Source organism: Sphaerodactylus townsendi, linkage group LG13 (genome assembly GCF_021028975.2).
Source record: "Sphaerodactylus townsendi isolate TG3544 linkage group LG13, MPM_Stown_v2.3, whole genome shotgun sequence".
Lineage (NCBI taxonomy): Eukaryota > Metazoa > Chordata > Lepidosauria > Squamata > Sphaerodactylidae > Sphaerodactylus > Sphaerodactylus townsendi.
In genome coordinates this window covers 38939992-38965081 of record NC_059437.1, presented here as the reverse complement: position 1 = coordinate 38965081, position 25090 = coordinate 38939992, and the positions used below count along the sequence as shown (strand labels likewise).

The 25090-nt window shown below is 42.3% G+C and overlaps 1 protein-coding gene across 7 annotated transcripts in view; it reads left to right on the top strand.

Moving 5' to 3' along the window:
* CIT (citron rho-interacting serine/threonine kinase) overlaps positions 1–25090 on the top strand; it is a 118670-nt gene that overhangs the window by 29790 nt on the left and 63790 nt on the right. For 4 of the 7 annotated variants that reach the window (XM_048515140.1, XM_048515139.1, XM_048515137.1 and 1 more), the window contains exons 11-20: positions 8501–8597; positions 9438–9581; positions 10383–10502; positions 10812–10991; positions 12196–12249; positions 15704–15757; positions 17929–18069; positions 18326–18451; positions 23854–23949; positions 24739–24855. In XM_048515140.1, the coding sequence (XP_048371097.1) occupies positions 8501–8597; positions 9438–9581; positions 10383–10502; positions 10812–10991; positions 12196–12249; positions 15704–15757; positions 17929–18069; positions 18326–18451; positions 23854–23949; positions 24739–24855 (1129 nt within the window). The remainder of the gene's footprint in view (positions 1–8500; positions 8598–9437; positions 9582–10382; positions 10503–10811; positions 10992–12195; positions 12250–15703; positions 15758–17928; positions 18070–18325; positions 18452–23853; positions 23950–24738; positions 24856–25090) is intronic. The other 3 variants (XM_048515141.1, XM_048515138.1, XM_048515136.1) reach the window with 1 other exon arrangement.

The following is a 25090-nucleotide window of genomic DNA, read 5'->3' as shown; positions in this document are numbered from 1 at the left end:
GTGGTCTCTGGCCCAGAAGAGATCAGGCTGGCTCCAACCAGGGCCAGGACCTTTTTGGCCTTGACCCCTGCCTGGTGAAATGCTCTATCTAATGAGACCAGGGCCCTCTGGGATCTGATGCAGTTCCACAGGGCCTGCAAGGTGGAGCTCTTCTACCATGCCTATGTTGAGGCAGCTATGGGGATACCATTTAAGGGGCCTCCCTCCATGCTGTCTCCTCCGGGATGTTTTAGTAGGGTCCCTTCTGTAGAGTTTTAACAGGGTTAGGGAGTGGTTTATTGCCATAAAACTGTGTTGTTGCCATCTGGATTTTGGTCTATTTATGGCTTAGGCCTAAATTGGGGAATGTATTATAATCTATTGGTTTTTAATTTGTATTTTACATGAGCCCACAAGGGAAAGGGTGGCCTAAAAATGTGAATAAATGAATAAATAAATTTCCAGCGTTCATATTCACTGGTCCTTTACACCATTCTTATATAACAGCTGCAACCCAGTCTATCTTATAGCAGAGGTTCCTAGCAATGAGAGCTTGCATTCTGAAGAACTTGATTACTGAAATGTATCCTGTACTATAAATTTTCTGTAACTATGGCAATTTGGAATTCCAGCAAAAATACCGCCTTGGTGAATGTTTGCAGAAGCATCTGAAATATTTTTTAATTCTACTTTATTCCCCAATTAGAATCAAAACAGCCTTTCAGATTGTTCTTCCTTCTTGCATGTAATTTTCACAACAACCACCTTGTGAAGGTAGATTTGACTGACCTACTGTGACGGGCCCAGGGTCACCCAGCAAGGTTCCATAGCAGAGCAGGTGTTCAACCTGGATCATCCCAGGTCCAAGTGTGATACTAGCCACTACATCATGCCAGCCCTTGAAATAGTGAGATTAATCTCTACTCCTGGCTTGACATCCAGTTATAATGGCATTAATGCACAATCCTTGCTGCTCAGATGTACAGTGGTGGTGTTAAGGGCCCATGAATTGGATGTATGATACATCCATAATTTAGACATTGTCAAATACAGTGGAACCTTGGTTTTCATTGCCTTCGGCTTTCATCGGTTTCAGTTTTCACCGATTTTTCCAGTGAAAAAATTGTCTCTGTTTTCATCGATTTGCCTTGGTTTTCATCGATTTGCAGTAAGGTGCAGGGGTTTGTGGACTAAAATCACCCGGACAAAGCTGTTGCAGGCCGTGTCTTGCCCCATTTCAGACAAATCTTAAAGAGGCATCAGAAACAGACCTCTTTGGACAGCTTTCTGGTGCAACATTGGTCCACTGGCTCTGAAGCTGGTTCTAGTGTTATTGTTTGTTACTGTTTTCAGCATTAAACACTATGTTTATTCACCAAAAAATGTGTTTTTGGCATGTTTTTTGGAGTGCCTAAACGGATTAAATGGATTTACATTGATTCCTATGGAAAAGTTTGCCTCGGTTTTCATCTGTTTCGGTTTTCATCGATTCTTTTCGGACGGATTACCAACGAAAACCGAGGTTCCACTGTACATAAAGTGAAAGTTAAACTTGTGGATGGGGCTGGCAGGATTGGGCTTCCACCCTGCATTTAATTTATGCGCTTCTGTAAATTTTAACAAAACCACAAGCCTTGGTGGATGGTTGTCCAAGTTGAAATTACAGGAAATGTTCATATCTGACAACCTCTGGCAAGATTCTGGGCAAATCTTTTAATTAGCTACCTAATTTATTTTATTTGTGTGTTAATGTTTTTATACAGCCTTTCTGCTTGAAAGCAGAGTCATAAAGCTGCCTGTGAACACTTAAAACTACGCCATCTGAAAACAATGCAACATTAAAAGCCATTTATCTAAACAGTTCGGTTCCATTAATTTTTTTAAGCGACTACCAAGAAAAAATACTGCAAGCAGAATTGAAACTATTGTCATTGAAACAAAATGACTGCAGACATTTTTCTAAACATCTATAAGTAAGTCAAGGGGAACAGCATTCCACGTGCACTAGGTACCATTATTGTAAAAAATTGTTTGACTGGAAAAAAATTATTTTACAATAGCACAACCCTATCAAAAGATCTTAAAACCTGACGTGCTTCTGTGGAAGAAGATGCTTTCCTCAAATACTCCTGACCCAAGTTGTTTAGGGGTTTAATTTTGGCAAAAAAGCAAACTGGAATCTGGTAAAATTCTTTTAACACTGGAATATTATATTCCTATCAATATGACACGGTCCCAACATTATCAGTTAAAAATTGTGCTGCCATATTCTGCATCCATTGAACCTACTGAGCCCTCTTTACAGAAGAAGAGAAGTTTGGATTTACATCCCACTTTTATCTCCTGTACTCCTCTAAGGAGTCTCAGAGTGACTTACAAACACTTTTCCCTCCCTCTCCTCACAGCAGGCATCTTGAGGTTGGTGGGGCTGAGAGAGTTCTGAAGAACTGTGACAAGGCCAAGGCCGTTTTTGCATGGCAAAATTGCTCCTGGATGGACCTGGGATCTTACATACCGGGTAAATTTTGCCCCAGTCTGTGATTCCCACTTTTGCCCCTGCGCTGCTCCAGCTGTTTCTGCATGAGCACAGGGCCTTTTCATTTGCCCCGCGATCTATTCTTCGCATGCACGGACAACCTCCATTTCCCCCATTCTGATTGGCTGCTGGTTGTGTCACACAAATGGCGTCATTCTCCCCCATGCACTTTCACAGAGGGAGAAACAGTGGATTTAGAAAGAAAAATGTGGGGAGAGGGCAATGAAATTTGCCAGAAAGCGTGTGAGCGGGGAGCAGCAGCCATGATTCCTTTCACGTTCACCTAGGTCCAGGATTGATTCCTTTTGCTCCTGCTGCCTCTTCTCCTCTCCTCCCCCACTACTCATAAATCTCTCCCCCCCCTTTTCCTCCAGCAGAGGAATTTTTTCCACTGTGGCTCAGCAGAGGGTATCAAACCCTTCAGAGCATGCAAGGCTGGAGAGAGCAGGGACCTCTTCGTTACTCCTGCCTTGGGGATGAGTGAGTGAGGGGAGAAGGGAGACTCCCCCTCGCCACATTCCTGCAATGCCAATGGAGAGGCATAATATTGTTGTTTGCTTCTCAAACATCAGACTTTTCTTCCTCCCTGTAGTGGTAGTGGCCGCTACTGCTCCTCGCCCCCCTCTCTCCTCTTTGGGCTGGACACAAACCTCTGCTTAATGTGATCAAAGCACTTCCCCACCCCCATCTTTGCCATTTGCCTTTCTGGCTCACATTTTCAGCACGGAAAGTGTTGGGTGGGCCAGAACAGCGAGGCGGGCCAGAATGCTGCTCCGGATCTGCTCCTGCGGTTTTTGCATGGCAGCAGGGTCGCACAGGGGTATTTAAAAAGTACCACCTTTCTAGCGATTTCTGAAATTCATGGTGCAAAAGCAATACCATGGGGCCACACCCGGGCATACACGCTGCAGCTCCGGGAGCCATGTGGAAGTCTGGACTGCAAAGGTGTATTTCCCATGCTGACACCGGTACAATTTCGCTGTGCAGAAACGGCCCAAGATTACCCTGCTGGAATGTAGGAGTGGAGAAACAAATCTGGTTCACCGGGAAGGCGGGGTATAGATCTAAACTCCTCCTCCTCCTTCTTCGACATTAAATATAAAAAGAATGATGTAGCATAAGGAGATGGGCCAGGACTTAACTAGCACAGCTAGCAATGGTGACTTCAATCAGCTAATTAGTTCTGTGTGCTTGGGAGAAGAAATAGGGCAGTTTGTGCTCCAAGGAACTTGACAGACTAATAGGCCAGTTCTAAATGCATCTACTTACTTTCCTTTGCCTTTCTATTGGATCTTTAGTGTTGCTGTTCATTAAAGTGGTCTTTTCAGTACAAGCCTTTGTGATCCCAGTCAAAAACCAGCCAAAAAAAAAAAGACATACATTTGGAGAAGGAATGGTTTGACAGTGATCGCAGTCCAGTGTCTGTTGTTGTATGTTAGAGGTAGGTGGGGGTGGGTGAGACAAAGGGGCTAACCAGATCAGAATGTTCACACAAAATAGTCATGGTTCAGTCACTTCAAAAACCCTTCTCGATTACAAAGAAGACAGACAGAAATATCATGCGTAACTCAAAATCAGCTTCCAGAAAAAGACTGAAGTAAAGGCAGTTTCAACAGAACCAGAACCCCCCCCCCTTTTTTTTCCAAAAAAAGGAAGTGAAAAGTGTAGACACAAAAATACATGCAGAAATCAGGGGATAAACTGAAGTAATATGGGGCCAGAATCAATGGGGAAAACCCTTATGGAAAAGCCCTTGGAAGAACCCACATCAGTTCCAGAGAAAAGTGGGAACAGAGACAGCTTAAGTAGAAATATTGGGAGCTGCACTTTTAAGTGTGTCCAACTTTGAAATGTAAACAGAATATTTGAAGTATATGTAAATGACAGATGAGTGTGGGCATAATGGCAGAGGTTAAAGAGTAGATAAAAGAAACTGCCATTGGAGAATGAGGTCACTGAAAGATAGAGCTGAGTGATAAGTGTTGAGCCCCTATTGGACATGGGAGAGATACAAGTGGGTCTACACAGAAAAAAAGAACTTAAGTGTGGGAGGAGGATAGAGAGAGAACTATATGAGAAAAAGTAGAAGGGTTGCTCCATGGAAGAGCCCTCCACACATCAATAGTAGGTCTGATAGAAGTACTATGTATCCTGTGGAAGTGGTCACAGGTTTTGGCTGTCCTCAGAGGCTGGCCAAAGATGTAAAGTTAAAAAAAATTAAGATAATTTAAAAAAATTTCCATAGAGAGTTACAATAACATAAAAAAGATTGCAGGAAAAAAGAACAGATAGACGCAAAAGCTGGATATTACATGGATCTGCAATAGTAGCTCATCCAGTAAAAGAAAAAAAGCTTAAATAAAAAATAACTCCCTGCAAATAACAACAACAACAACAACAATGACAACAATAATAAAAACCCACAAGGAAAATGAAGCTAAAGAGACAAGAAGGGGGAGGGGTTGCTTCTGAAAGCCCAAAGGCTAGCTCACACTTACTGATCCTGGATATTTTCAGAACTAGTGAGTCTGTTAACAATCCCCAACTATTTCACCAGTCAAATTGAAAGTCCCCAGAGCTCCTGGGAGGCTACAGTCAAACCCCATCTGCTCTTTATGCTGGAAAATTGCCCCTTTCAGTAATATGTGGCTGGGAACTCCAGGGATCAAACCCGCTGAAGCCTCATCTTCCCTGGGAAAGATGTAAAGTAAAAAATTCAAAGCTAACTGATGCATCCTGAGCCATCTTTCGAGGTTATTAAATATCAAGAAAAGAAAAAATACTTGTTACAGAAGCGTGTTTTTTCCCGTTGTTCTTTTAAAGAGAAGTACATTCCGCTTTTAAAAACTCAAAAGTATATGTTATAATATTGGCCTTCGCCAATCTCTCTTAAAATAGCAAAGCATGTTCCTTTTATTCCTCTGTAATATCTTACTCCATATCTGTCAAGTAGGACCCTCAAATATTTTTTATAATAAGAACAATTATTCAAACTGTCCAACATGTTATATATTTTCTTTGGATCTAGAAGCAATCCCAGAAAATTATTAGGCTCCAGACTAATTTTTCAGCCTTTTTGCTTCATGCTTCCATGACCATGTTTTGTAATTACTGATAGCAGAAAACTTACTCCTATCCCCTTTTCACAGTTTTGTGGAATTTTATTAACACTTTGGGCAAAGTGTTACAGTATATAACTGAATACACAGGTAATTATTTTCATTACAACAGAAATCTAAAGTGTAGCCCAAATATAAAGCATCAATTTATCAAGAATTGTTAAACACACATATACACGCACGCATATGTAGGACCCAGAGGTTGATTTACAAATATGCCCAGGAGGGTGTTAGAATCTCAGTGATGCTGTTCTCAAGATATATGCCTCTTCAAGTCTCCAGCTTCCATTACTTAAGACGGATGAATACAATATGAGTGCTACATTGTATGCTTTCTCATGCCATAATTATCAGCCCTGTTTCTAACAGTAAGGAGAGGGTGGAGCTTTATGAAGCTAATGGAAGGGAGGGTTTACTAAGAGCTGTAGAGAGTAGCAGCAACCAGCTAAGTCGGTAGTTCTCAACCTTCCTAATGCCGCGACCCTTTAATACAGTTCCTCATGTTGTGGTGACCCCCAACCCTTACATTTATCCATTTTACAGATGGAGAACACTGATGGAGAGAGTCTTAGGCGACCCCTGCGAAAGGGTCGTTCGACCCCCCAAAGGGGTCGAGACCCACAGGTTGAGAACCACTGAGCTAAGGGAAAAAGGGGTTGAAAATGCAACTCTCCTAGCTTGGCTGCTCCTGACAGTGCTTATCAAACTCCCCCTGCCCCCCAGTCTTCTGAGCTGTGACTGGAGGGGCTATCTTCAGGAAGCTCTTCCCCATCTTCATTGTTTTAGGGATTTCCTGATAGCAAGCCCTTATGACCAGCTTCCAACTGAGATGCCTAAACTTCATTTTTTGATGAAGTGTAGGGATTCTTCATCCTTGAAAAGCATGCACCTCTAGAGATTTTTGGCAGTGGGCTCACATTAAAAAAGTTTTAGTAAAAGGATTCCTCACCTCATTTTTGGGTTATTACAATGATGGCAAACCTTTTTGAGACCGAGTGCCCAAATTGCAACCCAAACCCCACTTATTTATCGCAAAGTGCCAACCCGGAAATTTAACCTGAATGCTGAGGTTTTAGTTTAGAAAAAAACAGTTGGCTCCCTCTTCCTCCACCCCACCCGCTCGAGCAGGGGCCAGCCTGCTTTAGCCTCCAGCAAGTCCCGTACGCACCGCTCTGTGCCTCTCTAGCATCTCTGCCTCCTCTGCGGCCCCCGCCTTGGGTAACAGCCACCTGGAGCACAGGCACCAGGCCCGCCAGCCAAGTCCTCCCTGCTCACCGCGGTGTGCGCATGTCGTGCTCAGTGGCCCGGGCCAGCCTAGATGTGTCTGTGTGGGGGGTGATTTTGCACCCCCACATGACAAACTCTGTGTGCGCGTGCCCACAGAGAGGGCTCCGAGTGGCACCTGTGCCATAGGTTCGCCATCACTGGGTTATTACTTTTGTGTTTTCCTAGTCTTTAACTCTTTTACATAAGTCAAACTCATATAAACTCATATTATTGGATGTAGTGAGGAATGAACTTTTGTTGCTTTCCAAGCTTCACCCATAGCTCCTATGGTACGTCAGGGTCAAGAGAAAGGTGGATGGGCTTTATCTGAAGTCCTGCTGCACCATGGGGTTACTCAGAAACCATCAGGACATCTCATTGCTTTCCAAAGTCTGTGCAAGGCTGGGGAGAGTCCATCCTTTCTTGGGGACTTCTCACAGACCTTTTTTTTTAAAAAAAACAACAACACTCACTGGTAGTAAACTGGCAAGTGTACTCCTGCATTTGGGCTTTTTTGTTCTTTTTGTGTCTGTCTGCTATCAGAATAGCAAATGCTTGCTATTACAGCTGCCACAAGGTATTTATCTACATGGCAAGCCCATCCCTCCTTGTGCCAGGGATCTACCAGCTGTTCACTAATTGCGTAGTTAAATAGTTTTGTGCTGCTGTGATTGAGTTAAAAAATTATGGTGGACTTAAGTGTAGGGGGAGGAGGAAGTAGAAGCATATATTTGCCCTTTTTAATGTGGCCCTACAATGCATGGTTCAGTTCTGAGAAGAATATTTCAGATTTCTAGAGGATGAAAAATTTTATGTGCCAGTCTTGCAGAGAGCTAGATAAACTTTCAAGTGCTTAGGCAGTCAACTTTATCAGGTCAGTCAACTGCCTAAAATTTGTTTCTAGCAATTTATGCCTGCCCTTTTTGTTTATAGCAGATTTTGGAGCTGAAGGATAAAATCTGGAGAACTTTTTAGTATTGTAAAATATTTGTGATCTCAAACGTTAATGGTTGCTACTTTGCTGTTAGCTTTTAGGATAGGATAGTGTGAAGATGTAAAAGAAACTTCAAGACATTTTTGTAGTGTAGATCTTTACCCTTTTGCAAATGGTATCTGATTCTTTCCCAACCCATGTAGTGAGTTTGTGGAAGTTTCCTTTCCTGAGTACAGGTATACCACTTACTCTCCTAGTGCTTTATCAAACTGTGTGCAACTTGGTTGAAGGGTCTTAAGGTTGGGCATATATAAAATTCTCTAAAAGTGTATTTGGTGTTTAGAAATTCCTCCTGGTCCTGTTCAGATCAATACTTTTATGCTTCCCGCCCCCCGCCCCCCCCCCAACTATTTTTTTGTCTCTTGTAAGGGATTCTTGTTTTGAAGAGTAAAATACAATGTTCTTTGATGACTGTTGTACGAATGATAACAGCTATTCTCTTAAAGGGTGATGCTGAACAATGACACAAATTGGCTTGGCATTTTTTGATGGTGGCATACCTTTCTTTACCAGCATTCATAGCTTGTTCTGGCTTGGGTTCTGAAGGATGGCTTAAAGGGACTCCTGCATCTTCTAAGTCTCACACTTTCTTGTGGTTTCTTTCAGGTCAGCTTTGGATTCTCCAGCCAAGGTTAGCTCCATGGAAAAGAAACTCTTTTTTAAGAGCAAAGAGCTGCAAGATACCCAGGATAAGTGCCACAAGGTATTTATTTACATGGTCGGCCTCCTTCCTTGCTTCCGGGATCTACGACCAGTGTATGCCAAAGGACCTGTCAGATGCTGCTGCTGAGTTCACAGCTTCGTTGGAACGGTTTCCTCATCAGTTAAATGGAGAGGAGTTTAGGCCATGCCTTACTCTACTTCAGTTAATGTTAACGAAAGGAAACTCTGGATTCTGTCTAGATCTTTTCTTGGCCTGGCATCAACGGTGGCGGCTTCCCGCAGGTGGCATTTCTTTTTCATCAAATGCTCAGCTGCTCTGGTTCTATTTTGAGTGCTGCAAAGTCTCTCTTTTCCTTGTTCTTCAGTTTCTGCTTTATTTAACTGTTGCCACTTCATTGATTACAGTGAACACTTTCTAACTTGCTCAAAGAGAAGCCACGGGAATACATTTAAAACTCTGATTTTTGAGGGACTTAGTGTACAGTTATTTCTCTTTCTGTTCTGGACTTGACCTCTGCTTCATCACAAGGACATGGGGGAGAGCCCTCCTCTGGTCCAAGATGGATTTGGGATAAAGTTAAAGTGACACATCTCTGGAAATAAAAATCAGGTGAAAAAATGATTGTGGCTACTTTGCTAACTGGGGTTCGAAGAATGACTGATTGTGAACAAACGTCTTGAATGAATGGGGTGACTTAGACTTACTGCCTTTCCTTGCGAAGGAACTGTGAATTCCCAGGAGCAGAAAAAATGGTATTTGAATTTTGAAAGAATTCTAGTTTGGTCTCTCGTAGAGACATCTTTCCTACCAATTCATACTTTGAAAATTTTGGCTGATTGAACCTTGGAAAACACTTTAACCTTTCAATGTTTGTTGCAGATGGAGCAGGAAATGACGCGCTTGCACCGCAGAGTGTCAGAGGTGGAGGCTGTACTTAGCCAAAAGGAGGTGGAACTGAAAGCCTCCGAGACCCAGCGCTCTCTCCTTGAACAGGACCTGGCTACCTACATCACAGAATGCAGTGTGAGCCTCCGCCTGTTCTCCTGAAGTTAACCACTGCTATTGGTCTAAGAGCTTTGTGTTCTGTGGTTTTATTAGTAGGGCATATGGCAGAGAGAATGTTAAGAAGGATGGCTGTCTAATTAAATAGGGGCGGTTAATTTGCAAAGTCTGTTACATGGATTTACTTCATTAATTAGCTGTAGAAGTGACAGCCTGACAGAGCAGGCAAAGGAAATTCAGCTTGAGTCTTGCAGGCAGAAGTCAGCAGTGAATATTCTGCTTACAGCAGTAACATTTGGGTTTTTCTCCTTGGCTGGATCCAAAGCAAGGTAGCAATTTCTTACAGGCAGTGTTTTGACTGAGCAGTGATAAGTATGTGGAATTTACATAGACCATGCTGCTAGTACAGCATTAACACATGTATATACAAACTGTTCAGTAGTTTCACACCATCAGTTTATATAGCTCAATGCTGTCTACTGCATGTTGGCTCTCCAAAGTTTTGAGCAGGAGTCTCTCCCTGATACAACTGGAGATGGCAAGGATTCCACTTGGAACCTTTTGTATGCAGAACCTGTTGTTCCACTGCTGAGCTGTGGCCCATTTCTATTTGGTATAGGAGGAATAGTATTTTTTCTAGGTGTTGTATTTCAGGTAGCTTTTAAAACTGCAGCCTGCAAGTGAGAACAGGTGCTGTGAATGAGACCGCAAAAGGTTGCAAGAAATTGCAAGGTTGCTGATTGTTTCATTCTTAACTGAACCTATTTTCCGCGTGGCAGCCTCATGCAAAGCGGTCTATGAATTTAATATTGCACTTTTCAGAGTTTAAAGCGAAGTCTGGAGCAGGCTCGGATGGAAGTATCTCAAGAGGATGACAAGGCACTGCAGCTTCTTCATGATATCAGAGAACAGAGCAGGAAGCTTCAAGAAATCAAAGAACAGGTATGTGTGGCTGTTGCTGAAAAGCAAAGCAGGTTGGTGATAGATTGACCTAGCTTGCAACGGCTTTCTTCACATTGCCAGGCATAAATCCAGGATATTCACTCAGTGTAGAAACTCTTGGTGCCTTCTGTATATATACATATTTTTAACAAGATTTTTATAGTAATCTCTAAGTTGGAAAAAGTAATGTGAGGTGACCTTATGTTCATTCTGTACACACTTTGCTTATATAGTAACCTCTGTGTTGGACAGGTGTTCTTTTTATCCTCTGTGCTTTCTGAACCATGTAACAACCTTTTCTTTCTACAGGAATATCAAGCCCAGGTGGAAGAGATGAAGTTGATGATGAATCAGTTGGAAGAGGATCTTATTTCTGCTCGCAGACGTAGTGATCTTTATGAATCTGAGTTGAGAGAGTCTCGATTGGCTGCTGAAGATTTTAAACGTAAAGCCACGGAATGTCACAACAGGCTCCAGAAGGTAGCTAAGGTCAGGGTCTAAAATTCTCTATTTTGTGATTAATTTTGGCAACTCTATACATTTTGCAATGAATTAGACAAATGTTGTGTACATTTAGTAGTTGCAAAGAATGGCTTTGGCGGTATTTACTCTCCCTCCCTCTAATAATTAATGAAATAATAGATCAGAATGAAATAGAAAATACATTTGTGTGGTAGAATTTTTTAATCAAGAGCTGGATAAATCTGGAAAAGCCAGATTCTATTCTGGGAAAATGTTCCCTTTGGAGGCCAGGCAGATTTCTTGGGCTGCTTATTATAGGGAATGAGACAAATTTCTTCCTTCTAGAATTATGCAAGTTACTTAGAACATCTGCCTTTATGCCAGTGTTCATAAGCTTTATAAAGGAAACAAATCCATTGTAACCTTTCTTGTCAATTTCACCTCTTCCTCTGGCCCTTTCCGCACAGGCCTCCGGGCGCCCTCACACCGGCAAGAATTCTGCCGGCGTGGGGGTGGAGGCCGTTCGCACGCAAGTGTGCGAGCGGCCCCAGCAGAGGCCGGCGCAGGAAAGGCGGCTCTGCATGGAGCCGCCTCTTCCCTGTCCCTCGCTTACTTGCCTTGTCCCCGTCGTCGCCCTGCTGTCTTCCTAAGCTCCGCCCACGCTGCCCTCCGACCTCCAGGGGTCGGAGGACAGCGTGGTAATTTCGAGAGCAACAAAGCTGGCAGCAGCTGTAATAAAGGAAACAGCATGTTCCCCATGGTGCCCGTTAAGCGCAGCTACGCAGGAGTACGCTGTTTTTCTCAAAACACTAAAGGGGTGTTTTGAGGAACAACTAATAGACGCCTGAGGGAGGGGAAGGGGAGCCAGGTCGGCGCTGCTGCGTTTCAGCAGCTCCACCTGTGCGAACGGCGGCCTGGGGGCGGCGTTTTTACCGTCCCCAGGCCGCTGTTTTTGGCCCGTGCGGAAACGGCCTCTGTTAATAACGCAACTAAATATGGATGTACTGACAAGATTGTAACTATAGCAATTTTATTTTGAATCTCTTAATTTATTTTAATGCCACTAATTTACAAAAACTCTTCATGACTCCCTGAAAACTATCCTTTTAATGCTTATTTGGAAAAAAAATCAGACAGGACTGGGACATCTTTTAAACTAGGTGACTGTTTAAACTTCAGTGTGTGGGTCCTATTGCTAAATTGTATGTTTTGTTCAATCTTTATGTTAAAGGTTAAAGATCAAGGCAAAACTGAAGTTGGAGAGCTGTATTCCAAACTGGAGAAGGTATTTTTTCTGAATGTCATTCTTTTTCCACGGGAAAACCGAGCATCATCTGTTTGTTTAATTGTTGTACACATGTGGTCCTTAAAATACCAATTTAAGGTAGGAAGTCTAGGCAGTCATTTAGTGCAGTAGCCTCTGGCCTCTATTGGCTGAGCTGAAATAATCGCAAAAATCTTATTTACTAAGAATAAGCTCCAGTCTTAGAATGTTCGTGACATTTCAAACATTGTTAGTGGAAGTGCTAACTATTTACAAATTGTCAGGAAAATCCTCAACCAAGTTTGGGGCCAGGAGAAGTTGCGTAGGCTAGTTAGACAGATGGATAAGTAAAAAGCTGTCATAGAAACATCATAAAATATCATGCTGAACAAAGTCTAGAGCAGGAGTGGCCAGCCTATGGTGCTCCAGATGTTCATGGACTACAATTCCCAACAGCCCCTGCCAGCAAGGCCAAGAGGCTGATGGGAATTGTAGTCTGTGAACATCTGGAGTGTCAAAGGTTGGCTACCCCTGGTCTAGAGGCTAAATGGCTAAAGTAAGAGGTCATAGGAGCAATATACAGAGAAATGGGGATCTGAGGGAAGGGCACAGGTGGAAAGTCAAGGGCAGAGGGGACAAGGAGCTGAGACAGGAAAGTTATTGAAGGGATGGCTGTAGAGACAAATGAGTATAGTACTGATGGAAGGATGGTGGAGATAGGTGAGGATCAGGATGGCTTAAGGGATACACAGTTGGTTTAGTAAATGTACTCTGAAACAGACATGATAAGTACTAGAGAGACATTGATGAAATGGGGCTAGGAGCTGATGGTTAAGAAGAAGGGACAGATAAGAAGTTCTGTGGCCCAGAAAACAAGGAACCAGGCTGTTGTCAAATACTGCAGATCTGGAAAAAGCATGGAAGAAGGCAACCAAAAATTATTATGGAGGTTGGATCAACTTTCTGATGAGAAAAGCAACAGAGTGTGGAACTTTTCACTTTAGAAAAAAGACATTTAAAATTATTCATGTGGGGGAGGAAAACAAAGAAACAGTAGGGATATGCACTTAACCTCTTCCTCTTAACCCCCTCTTTTTTTTGGGGGGGGGGGTGGATTTTGAGAAGTGTATAAATACTGGAATTCAGGTCCCCTGATTTTCTGAGATTTGGATTTAGTATTTTTTTTTCTGGCACTCCAGAATTATGTTCTATTATTTTCAATGGGGGAGTTTTTCCATGGGTGCTGGTGACTGGAGTGGCTGTTTTTCAACCAAATGATTCCATTTGGATTTAGTTCTGCCTGTCCACTAAGGACTCCCCAAGTTTCAAGTGAATTGGACCAAAGGGTCCAATTCCATAGGGCACTGAACAAGGGCTGCTCAGTCATTCTACTTGCCTCTATTTTTTCCTACATGGAAAAAATATTCAAAGAAGCCAATAGCCCAACGTACAAGAGTGACCACTGGCCAAAAGTCTTCAAAGTGACCAGAACAACAAGCTCAACAGAAGCAGCATCGAAACAGAGAAATGGATGCCAAACTTATCTTTTTTTAAAAGGCCTAAATGTCCACCTATAGTTTTAACCAGAAGTTTTCTTCTGAACTTGTTATGACTATCTTTAAACATCCCATGAACACCCCAGAGCTCCATGAAACCACTCCCCAAAAAACACAACACAGAAAGATCTTAAGATCGGATATAGTGAAACTTCTGTAAAACCAGAACAAGAAGAATGCAAAAAGGTGAACTTTTAAAAACCATAATAACTTGGAAGATTCACTCCCAAGCACAAAATTTCTGAATACCAGTGTTAAAAACAACAACATCTACTAAATTTCTGGGTCTCAAACTGCTGACGGCATAAGAGCAGGTTCATTGTCTTAAAAAAAAATGAGAGGCCAAATCTCAGTTGGAGGAAAGAGGCATTGTAAGCAATAGGTCTAAAAACAGGATTAGATTTGTTTTGAAACTACCCAAATTACATCGAGGGCTGGTACCCACAAATGGCCTCCTGCCCAGCTTGCTGTTCTGGCAAGAGTTTTGTAATGCCTGAAACAGTATAGAACATCCACAGGTCCCTTTCCTGCTTAAAATGCAGGGGGAAGAAGATGAACCATTAAGCGCAGCAGTTGGTTTAGTATGGTGAATGCCTTCTTCTTTGGCAGGGTTCCTTGTGCCATTAAAAACTGCATGACAGGCAGAAATCTAATAGCTGCATCTATTCCCAAGTATGCAGAGGCAGTGGTGGAAAAAGTTGCACCTGTTAAACTTCTACTCATGCAGATTTTAAAGTCTCCAGGAGCCCCAACGGTATAAAAACAAGTTAACCACAGGACAATGAGAAACAAATGTATTGTTTATTTGGGTGTGCTTTTGGGATTTTTCTGTGTCTATGGGCTTTACAATGAACAAGGAGCAAAGTGCATAGAATCATAGAGTTGGAAGAGACCCCAAGGGCCATCAAGTCCAACCCCCTGCAATGCAGGAACACACAATCAAAGAACTGACAGATGGCCATCGAGCCTCTCTTTAAAAACCTTCAAAGACGGCGACTCCAGCACACTCCAAGGTAGTGCATTCCACTGTCGAACAGCCCTTACTGTCAGGAAGTAGTTCCTGCTGTTTAGGTGGAATCTCTTTACCTTGAACCCATTCCTGCAGTAATGTCAGGAAGAGTTCTCCTGTCCTGTGCAGCATGAGTTCTGCCCTTTCCTTTTCACTGCTACAATTCTTAACATCATGCAGTGGACCAAATTAATTATCTACTACCCCATTTAAGGCAGTTTACAAAGTGTCAAAGCTGACACAATATAAAACCATGTTAGCAATAACTGTGACAGCTTGAAGAACTCCAACTCGTTAAAAACTCATACCAGGCTTAAAAAAACATGGGAAACTAGAGTGAGATACTCCTTTTTTCCAGAAGAGTCCACAGCTGGTGTTTGACGTGTCATTGTTCAAAGTTTGTCCAAGCTTATTAGATCTGCTTATGTATTCAGATGATGTGGGGTCCAACTGCAGCCCTGAACTGTGAATTTGACCAGGGGGTGGTGGTGGTTTGAAGCATCTCTTGGATGCTTCACCTATTATTCCTTGAGTTCTCCCCCCAACCCCAGTGCAGTAGGACTGTAATATAATTTGCTTGCCCAGTTAGAATGACCTAGATCAGTGGTCTGCAACCTGCGGCTCTCCAGAAGTTCATGGACTACAATTCCCATCAGCCCCTGCCACCATGGCCAATCTGGAGAGCCGCAGGTTGCAGACCCCTGATCTAGACATGTTTATTCTAAGAAAATATGGAGGGTGCCAGTTAAGAAACATTAAACTAGAAGATAGTTTGAGAGTGTAAAGGACTGCTTAATCACTAGACTGGGAAGGAAATGAAGGAGGAAACCTTAACTGGGAAGAGACATCAAATTAAATCTGTCTCACAATGCCCATTTTTTTTTCTTTTGCCCACTGTTTCCTGGTGTAGATCAATGCAGAGCAACAGGTCAAAATTCAGGAGCTACAGGAGAAACTGACAAAGGTAAAGTTGGATTACGAGTGCTTCTGACAATCAGTTGTTTGGCTTTAGGGTGAAAAGTCAGAAATGTATAAACTGCATCAATACATCTCCTTAGATTTACCCGCAAGCGGTGATGCAGGGGAGGGAGGAACAGTGTTTCATGTTCCAAAACAGAATTAGTCATAGTACCGTGGATAGGAAAGAGAGAAAGCTGAGGGCTTAAAATCTGAAATCGTGATGATCTCAGTGCTTTCTCCTTTTCACAACATGTCATCCATGTTTATTTTTAAAAACCAGAGCCAGAATTGGAATATTCAATAGAAATTTAATTTTAAAAGCCCAGATCAGGCAGACTGCTCAGGTGTGGGCTTCTCGGCACTGAGGGCTGCACACTGCAAAAATATATTGAACCTTGAGGCAGCAACAGATTGCAGCAGCTTAATTTGGATGTAGTTTTCATGAATGGGATGGGTGCCAAATTATAACTCATGGTTAATGGTGTGTGTTTATTCCAGAGCTGCATATCATAAAACCTCTTTGTTCCAGACCCTAAATATGAACAACTTTAGTGTGTGTTTGACATTAATGAGATTCTAGATTTGGACTTCAAGAGACTTGCAGAGCGTCATTGTGATGGGGAGTGTGTTGGGATTCAGACTGGGGAAACTTGGGTATCCCTGGTGGTCCATGAAGCTTATCAGGTGAGCCAGGGAGAGCTGCTAATCTCTCTTCCTAATTTGTTTCACAGAGCTGTTGTGTAAAATGGGACAGCTCAAGTATCCCACCCTAATATCAATAAAGAAAAGGCAGAGGGGAAAGAGAAAGCAGCTGCATCCTAGATCTAGCTCGGAGACCCTTTCTCACAAACTCCCATCAAGGCTAGGGATGAACAGGAGAGCCAGGGTCCCTTACCTCATCTTGCGCATAACCTTATCCCCTTCATAATGACGTTATATATATTGATGTAAGCTGTTGTAGAAGTCAAAACATTGTTCTGAGATTCAACTTGGTACTCATCTCATCGTCTTTAGAAACAATCATTTCTTGTTAACTGGAAAGCAATACTGTAGTTTAATTTTAATTGTCCTAGAAGACTTAGCATTTGTCCTTCCCCGGCTTGAAATTGTTGTACAAATATATAATACGATGCTAAAAGAATTAAAAGAATTAAAGAATTAAAGAAAAGAATTAAAATATGTCAAAAATATGTCTGTAGAACCAGAAAAAAAACAGTCTCTGAAATGTCAAAGAGGCCTAGTTATAATACTTACGTAATGCTGAGTTACAATACCCAGTTACAATACCTTGGTCTGTAATACTTTGGCATTCATAACTTACTTTTTCCTGGTAGTCTTTTGCCTAGTGTGGATGTATTGAGTTGTGTATCAATAATAGTTTGTGGTAGGATTAAAGAGCAGGAGTTTATTAATCTGGAAAAAGAGGAGTAACCACACCAGTCACATTAATCAGCCAAAACAAAAAACAAAACACAGGGGAAGAGGCTCATTCCTGCTGACTGAGGTTTGGCTGCTTCATGTCCTACTGGAAGTTTATGTGACCTCTCTAAGAAGGACATCTCTCCTTTCCTGTAGAAAATTAGCTCTGCGTTGTTCATTTGGAATTTCTTAATCTGAAAGTGGAACAATGAATTTAAATTTTTTTGCTATGTGACCAATTCTAGTGAGGTCAAGTCAATAAAAAGGACTTGACAGGTGTAGTTTAAGACATAGTCTAATCCTCTTGGCTATGGTCCACTAAGAGGCATCAACAAGCCTCCAAATCAGCAATCTCCTCTCCCCACTCCAAATGGTTTGGAATACTATAAAGCCCCCTCCAGTGGTTTGGAATACTATAAAGCAGTGATGTTCTGGCACATTGTTGAAATTTGTCCCATTTGAAGCAGTGTGTTGAAGACTGATGTTTTTACATAATAGTATTATCCCAGTTGGCAGAGGCATAGCTCCAAGGGGGGAGGGGTGTGCGACTCACCAGGCATGCACCCCTGTGGGGACATGGCAGGGGCAGAGGATGCACCGGTGCACCAGGCACTTTCCCCCCTTGCTATGCCTCTGCCAGTTGGTGAATAAAAACTTTCCATAGAATTGTTACTAAAATGCTGACTATCACAGCTTATTGACATCTTAAACATGCATGAAGGTATTGGCTGTTACTCTGCCTATTCTTTCTTTAAGGCTATGAAAGCCAGCTCGGAAGCCACTGAGCTCCTTCAGAATATACGCCAGGCAAAAGAGAGAGCAGAGAAGGAGTTGGAGAAGCTGCAGAATCGAGAAGACTCTAATGAAGGCATGAGAAAGAAATTGCTTGAAGCAGAGGTTAGCAAAATGTTAATTTTAAGGATGCTTGAATAACCTAACTTGTGTTTAAATGAAAGAATCATTTTAAAAGAACACCCTGTTCATTGCTATTTATGTTTGACTGCAGAGGCCTCTATTCAAAAACTTTGTTTATCAGAATTCAACAAGTTGTGTAATCAAGAAGGGTTTTTAAAGTGTCTGAACTCTGACTGCTATTTTGTGTGAACATTCTGATCTGGTTAGCTTCAATTATACTTTCCTGGTTGTTGGACAGGAAAGGCGACATTCTCTGGAAAACCAAGTGAAGCGTTTAGAGACTGTGGAGCGCAGAGAGAACCGGCTGAAAGAAGATATCCAGACTAAATCTCAGCAGATCCAGCAGATGGCAGATAAAATTCTGGTGGGTAGTGATCAAAAAGATAAATAAATTGTAGGCTCTGAGATCGGTGTGGTAGTGGGGGCAGGCACTGACTTCATAAGAAGTGGTGGGAAGTGTTAAATACAAAAAAACCATTTGTCTGAAATTGCTTCAGATGCTCAATGTTTACAACTGGTGAGAAGTGAAAACTGCCAGAGATTCTACATGCAGGTACCTGTGTGCTTGGATTTGTGGGGGGGACCATCCAGTTTTTTGAGGTCTTTGTACAGATGTAGATGACTCACTTGCTACCATGGAAGAAGGAAGTGTCCAACCTCCCTTCCTTCTCAGTAGTAGCTGAACTCAACTCACTTATGCTTGGAAGCCTGTATTAGTATTCAGGCTTTGGATGTTCTTGTATGAATAACTCACAGCTGGTGCTGTGAAGGACCGGAGTCCGTCCTCTCTTCTTGTTCCCTCTGACACATAATCAGAGATCCATATTATTATACATCCCCCAGGACATTTTTTTATCATGTGCAGTTTAGTCATAGGAGGCCAACTGGAGTCCCAGCTGCACCACTTCAAACTGCAGGTTGGTGGTCACATGACTGAATGATTCTCCATGTCAAAGCACTTCCTTGTAATTAGAAAACCGGCATACTAGGCCAGTATACATCCCCAGCCTAGGATGGCTTTGGTGGGTACTCTTTCCTTTATATTGCTCTTGGTGGGTACTCTTTCTATTACACAATGTGTTATTGTGCTAGTGCCTGCCAAGCTAGAGAGATTAAAATTCCAGTTGCTTCAACAGAAGCTTTTCAAATCAAACAAAGCATGTTTCGTAAACTCCTTACCCATCATGTGCTTTCGTTTTGTGACAATAAAATCTGCAGAGCCCAGCTCGGGAAGTCTTGGCAATCGTTCCCGTGTTCCCATGCCTGCTGCATCTTCTGTGTTGGAGAAGGACATTATTAGTCATCTTAACTCTTCTGCAAAGATAATTGTTAGTGATTTGCTCTCTCCTGGGCAACTTTTTCTGCAATATAGATGAAAATACTTGCTTGGCTTTGCGGTAATTTATTTCGCAGCCAAGGAGAAGAATGAGCATCCATTTCTTGAGATTGGGAGAACAAGAATGTTGGAAGACGCTGGCTGGCTCATAATCAAAGATCTGCACCTCTAAATGGGCATTTTATTTGCTTCTGTTAGAATAGTGATACTCAGTGGCTTGAGAACTACATGTTGCTCTTCTGAGCAGTATTCCCCAGTGTGCCACAGGCCCCACATTTCAGGAAAGTGGGCAAGGCCCTTACCTAGGGGACCTCATTGTTGGTAGGGACTCTCACATCTGCTGCCAGAGAAACGGGTAAACTGCAAACCTCTCTAGGGTGTCAAGAGTGGAAGCAAATGTGACTCTCCATGTGTACCACTGTGTTAAGATATCTATTCCCATGCTAAGGTTTTGTGACTCAGCTGCAGAGGTTGACTATGGAGTAAGGCTAAAAGGGAATAGAACCTACTTTACTATAGAGTAGCTTCTACTACTATAGGGTAGTGCTACTTTAGATTACCCTTCAGATTAAAAAATTTCAGTCCAATGGATGACCAAAGGCAGCATCTCCAGGACAACATGAGAATTCTTGCCTTGAAAGACAGGGCTTACCTTAGAGAATTTGTGTGCACCCCTTTTCCATCTTGAGCCTCCATGGTTACGCAGTTAGAATATTAGCAACCTGTCAAGATAACACTTAGTCTGAAAGCTGTAAAAGTGTAAACATTTTAAACATTTGTTTACAAAAGAAGTGGCTGATTTGAGACATGCATTCTAAATCAAAACAGTCTTATACCTGTGTGTGTAAGGTGTCATCAAGTTGCAGCTGACTTATGGTGACCCCAGGAAGGGGCTTTCAAACCAAGTGAGAAGCACGGGTGATTTGCTGTTGCTTTTCCATGCAGGGTCTTTCTTGGTGGTCTCCCTGCCAATTACTAACCCTCATTGACTTCTAAGATCTGATAAGATTGGGCTATACCCTGGCACCTCCCCTCCTCTTCCTGTAGCTGTGAGTCTTTATACAAAAGGGCTAGGCTGAACCAGTGCTTTTCCTGCAGAAGATTTTTTTATTGCTTTTCTTGCATCAGTAGGCTGGGATTAGATATTCCTTCCTAACCCATATGATTTGGTAAGATTCTGCATTAAATAGTTTAGCAAGCAATTCAATTATTTGCTTGTTGGGCTGAAGTCTAAGATTTGAATGGGGATGGCTCGGTATGGACTGGTCAAGAGGAATACCAGACTTCTTGGAGAAATCAATCTGTCCAGTCAATCTTGCAATTTTCCTAGATTGAGTTTACTTGTGCTAGAATAAATTGTGAAGACTCTGATGTCTACAGAATCTAAGAGCTAATTGATGCACCAAAGCACACATGAGTAATTTGCATGTGAGTTCCTACTATTGCTTATAAAGAAACATTTTTGTAGAGAAAATGTGTAGTATTAGAAGTGGCCTTTGTAGAAGGATGAGTTCCACAAGGCATGGCTTGGACTTTAGTCATTTATGTTATCTTCATTAGCCGATTGGCAGCTGTTCAGTTGCATCCTGTAGCAGCGGGGATACAATTTGTCATTCTCTGCAGTCCAAGATAGTGACACAAGATGGCCTGATTTCTGTCGAGGTGGACTCCGGTGCAATAATCACACAGTTATTGCAGACAGACACATTGATAGATAGGTCCTCTCTGCAGGTTTTCCTCTCACAAATATGTCTGCATCATTTGTAGTGGAGAGGACAAGCTTGTGTTGAAGTTGACTTCAGTCTATGACAGAGAACTGATATGTGTTGAGTCTGTCCAGTTGTCTTCTCGTCTTGTTAGTCTTGGTTTGACTGCGTTGTTTCTGAAGGCCCAGATGAAATATGGTGTTCTTCGAATACATTCCCTGTGAAAAGCAAGACTGAGAATTATGCAGAGTGCAAAATCTTTCCATCTGCCTCAGCTTTTTTTAACTGGTTAAAAATTAATAGCTCAGAATTCTGTGCCAAGAGAGGATTCCGTTAACAATACAGAAACAACTGTGCAGATTTCTATAGCCTTAGGTATGTGAAGAAACAGTCACTGTCTGTCAATCAAATCCCAGTGTGGGTCCCACACCAGCTATAGGTTTTCTGCTTAGCCTCAAGAGACCTTTTCTGCAGTGGTTTTGATGGGAGGGGGTGTGTGACAGGGGGATTGCAGAAAGAGAAAGGCGGATTTAGACATCCTGAAACAGGTTGCTGGAGTAGGTGGACCATTTACTTGGTCCAGCATGACTGCTTTTACATTGTTGTGATGTTTTTCCATCCCTGTGAAAGCCAGTGCAGTGTACTGGTTAGAGTGCTGGTCTAGGATCTGCAAACCTAGGTTCAAATTACAGTCCTGCTACAGATGTTTGCTGGGTGACTTTGGACCAGACATTCTATCTCATGGGGACGGGGGAAACCGTGAGGATAAAATAAAGAAGCACAGAAAAATGTCACTCTGTCCTGAGCTTCCTGGATAGGATAAAACTGTTACCAAATAAATATGGTTTTGTGGGGAAAGGCAGCAGTGATATCCCATGACCAAAGAACTCAGCAATTTATTTTTTAGGATCCATATTTTTGACAAATGAGAGAAAAGAGTAATGCTGAAAGAGAATCAGTGAGTGTGCATTGTCTGGGCTTTTAGGAAATGTAGGTGTATGCTGCGAGTGGCTATGGTAACAAGAGGCAGGGGCAGATGAGTAGGAGCTGCTGGTGAATAATCTATCTAGTGGTTTATCTGTGTCTTTGAGTCTGTTATTTGCAAATAGCCTCTCCTTGATGTGATGGAAGGTGACGCTTGGGCTCTTGGCACTGCAATTGTTGCCAGAACTATTACGAAATGATTTCTACCGGAGCCAGTTTTAACTTCTTGGGATGATCTGAGGCTTTGTCTTACGAAGGGGCAAACAAGCAAGCTGGTTATAAAGAGGGTAATGTGGCTGCTTGAAAGGTGAACTGTAGTCTGCAAGACTGGGCTGATTATTCAAAATACAGAAGACCTAATTTTTGTGACGATGCCTTAATCTCTCTAGGACTCAGGAGTCCTACTGAGATGGTTGGCTGATTCATTTGGTACATTCTTGGGGAAGCACTTGGATACCGTAACATTTGTCCATTCATTGATAGCTGCTCTTGGGTGGGCAAATCTATAATGTAGCAGGAGCAGTTACTCTTGGTGTACTCCTTGTTTTCTGGCGGCACAGTTCTTCCTAATGTCAGAGGCCGACCAAATCAGGATGGTGGGCAAATGGTCCTTGTCTTGCCATCAGAAACAAGTGGTTGCGCTAAAATTGTAATGTTAAAGATAAGGCTATGCTGAGATGATGAAGGCAGCGAAAGTGTGTGGTGATGTGGCTGCTGCAGCATCTAAAAAGAGTTAACCAGTGCATACTCCTCTTCTGAAAAGGAATGGCTTGAAATTTGTCTCCGTGTGAACCTCTGAGTTCTTACTCCCTCTGTGTTTCCATCTACTCTACAGATAACTGTATTGTAATCATCATCCCTTTGGCCTTAAGCTTGTTAAAAGAGAGCCTAAGCTTGGAGGCATAAATGGAAGACCAGTTGGCACTTTTTATATCTATTCCAGCCTCGAGCCCAGCCAGATTGGGAAAGGGCGGGATGAAAATAAAATCAATTAGGTGTAAGGTACAAACAAGGCTTGTGGAACTTCTTTGATTCCTTTTGGGCCTGGATGTTGCTGCTGAAAGTAAATGTACCTTCAGATAATATAATAGCATTATTGTCACTGTGCGGAAACTCTGTCATATTTATCGGGCTCTGATGTACAGGCCCACCTTGATAACCTGATTGGGCTGAAAGGAGGGATATACGTTTTATAAATAAATATGGAATTGAAACCAAGGAATAAAAGAAGGGGGAGTATCCAGGTCAGCCCACGCACATTTAGGCAAGCTGCTCCTATTTTCTTTCCCGACTAGAACCGAACACGAATATGTGACAACTTGTCTCCAATGGTCCGCCTGCTGGGATCACAGGCTCTCAGGATGAGGGATGTGTTTGCTTACCAGGAGAAGGTCTTCAGGCACCCAAACTTATCCAAGCCCTCGGATGTACTGGACTATCTTCACACTAGAGTTGGCACTGAATAAATTGCTTGGTCAGGTGTGCTACATTTCCCTGTGCCATCATTTAATCTATTGTTTGGTCCCAGCCCAGAAAACCAGCTTCTTATGTAATCTCAGTTAACTTCATGCTTGAGCAACTTTGCACTTTATAGTTTGCGACAGGTGACCCAGACATTGTACATTGATAAGTGGTAGTTTGTGTGTATATATATTTCATAGGTGTTTTCATAGGTGGTTTCTTCTGTTCTGCATTTTCCTCTTCCTTATTCTTTGATATGTTTACATCTTCTGCACCTAGGAGCTAGAAGAGAAGCATCGGGAGGCACAGCTTGCTGCACAGCACCTGGAGTTGCATCTGAAACAGAAAGAGCAGATGTATGAAGAAAGGATCAAAGTAAAGATGCCTTTCATCTTTATGTGTAAACGATTGATAGTCCTCTGGATAAATCTTAACTGGTTTGCTTTTTTGAGTACCTTGATCTCTTCTCCATTGTCGAGGTATCATTTTGAAGATGTGCAAAGTGTAACTTTTTGCAGGGGGTGGTAGTAGATAAGAACTATAAGAAACCATTTATAATGGAACTGATAGATCATGTCTGTTTCTTGGAGAAAATTGAAGAGAAATTGAAGGCTCTATTTCTGGTCATTGTGCATGAATGGAACTGACACCAACTTTGATATCTTTCAATATCCTCTGCCAGAAGCATTTTGGAAATTCTTCTTATTTAAATATGGGATAATGATTAGCTTTCTAACCTATGGCCCCTTCCGCTCACACAAAATAATGCATTTTCAAACCACTTTCACAACTGTTTGCAAGTGGATTTTGCTATTCTGCACAGCTTCAAAGAGCACTGAAAGCAGTTTGGAAGTGCATTATTCTGCATGTGCGGAATGAGCCTATGTTTTGGACTCAACCAACATTTTGCTGGTTAAAAAGGTGGTGGGAACTGGTAATGACAAGAATTGAATTTCTGCCTGCTAATCATATGTTCAGCTATTGTTATGGCACCCTCCTTTGATCAGTTTTTTATCCTGGGTGCCTAGCGGGGAGGGTGGGGTATACATCGAATGAATGAATACTTTTGGGTTATCATTGCTGCAATATAGTGCCCTTTGCTGATGTTGCTCCATAATACATGGAAATGGCTATGAAATGGGAAATATTGTTTCTTTTCTTTAGGTGCTGGACCATCAGATGAAAAAAGATCTGGCAGAAAAAGAAGCACTAGAAAACGTGCTGAGAAAACATGAAGAGGAAGCCCGTGAAAAATGCCAGATTCTTTCAGAACAGAAAGCAGTATGTGAATTCCCATTTGATATCAACAAGTTGGTTCAGTTTGGGATAACCAAATAGGTCATAACTATATAGATGTGACAGGTCACAGTAATGGTTTGCACAAGCTGGGAAGTCTGTCCTGCTCTGCAAGTTGTGGATCAGAATTCCATTACATCATGCAGGTGAACTGTTCCCAGGAAGAAGCGCCCTGCTGGGTCAGACTAAAAGACCATCTGGTTCAGCATTTTGTGGCCAA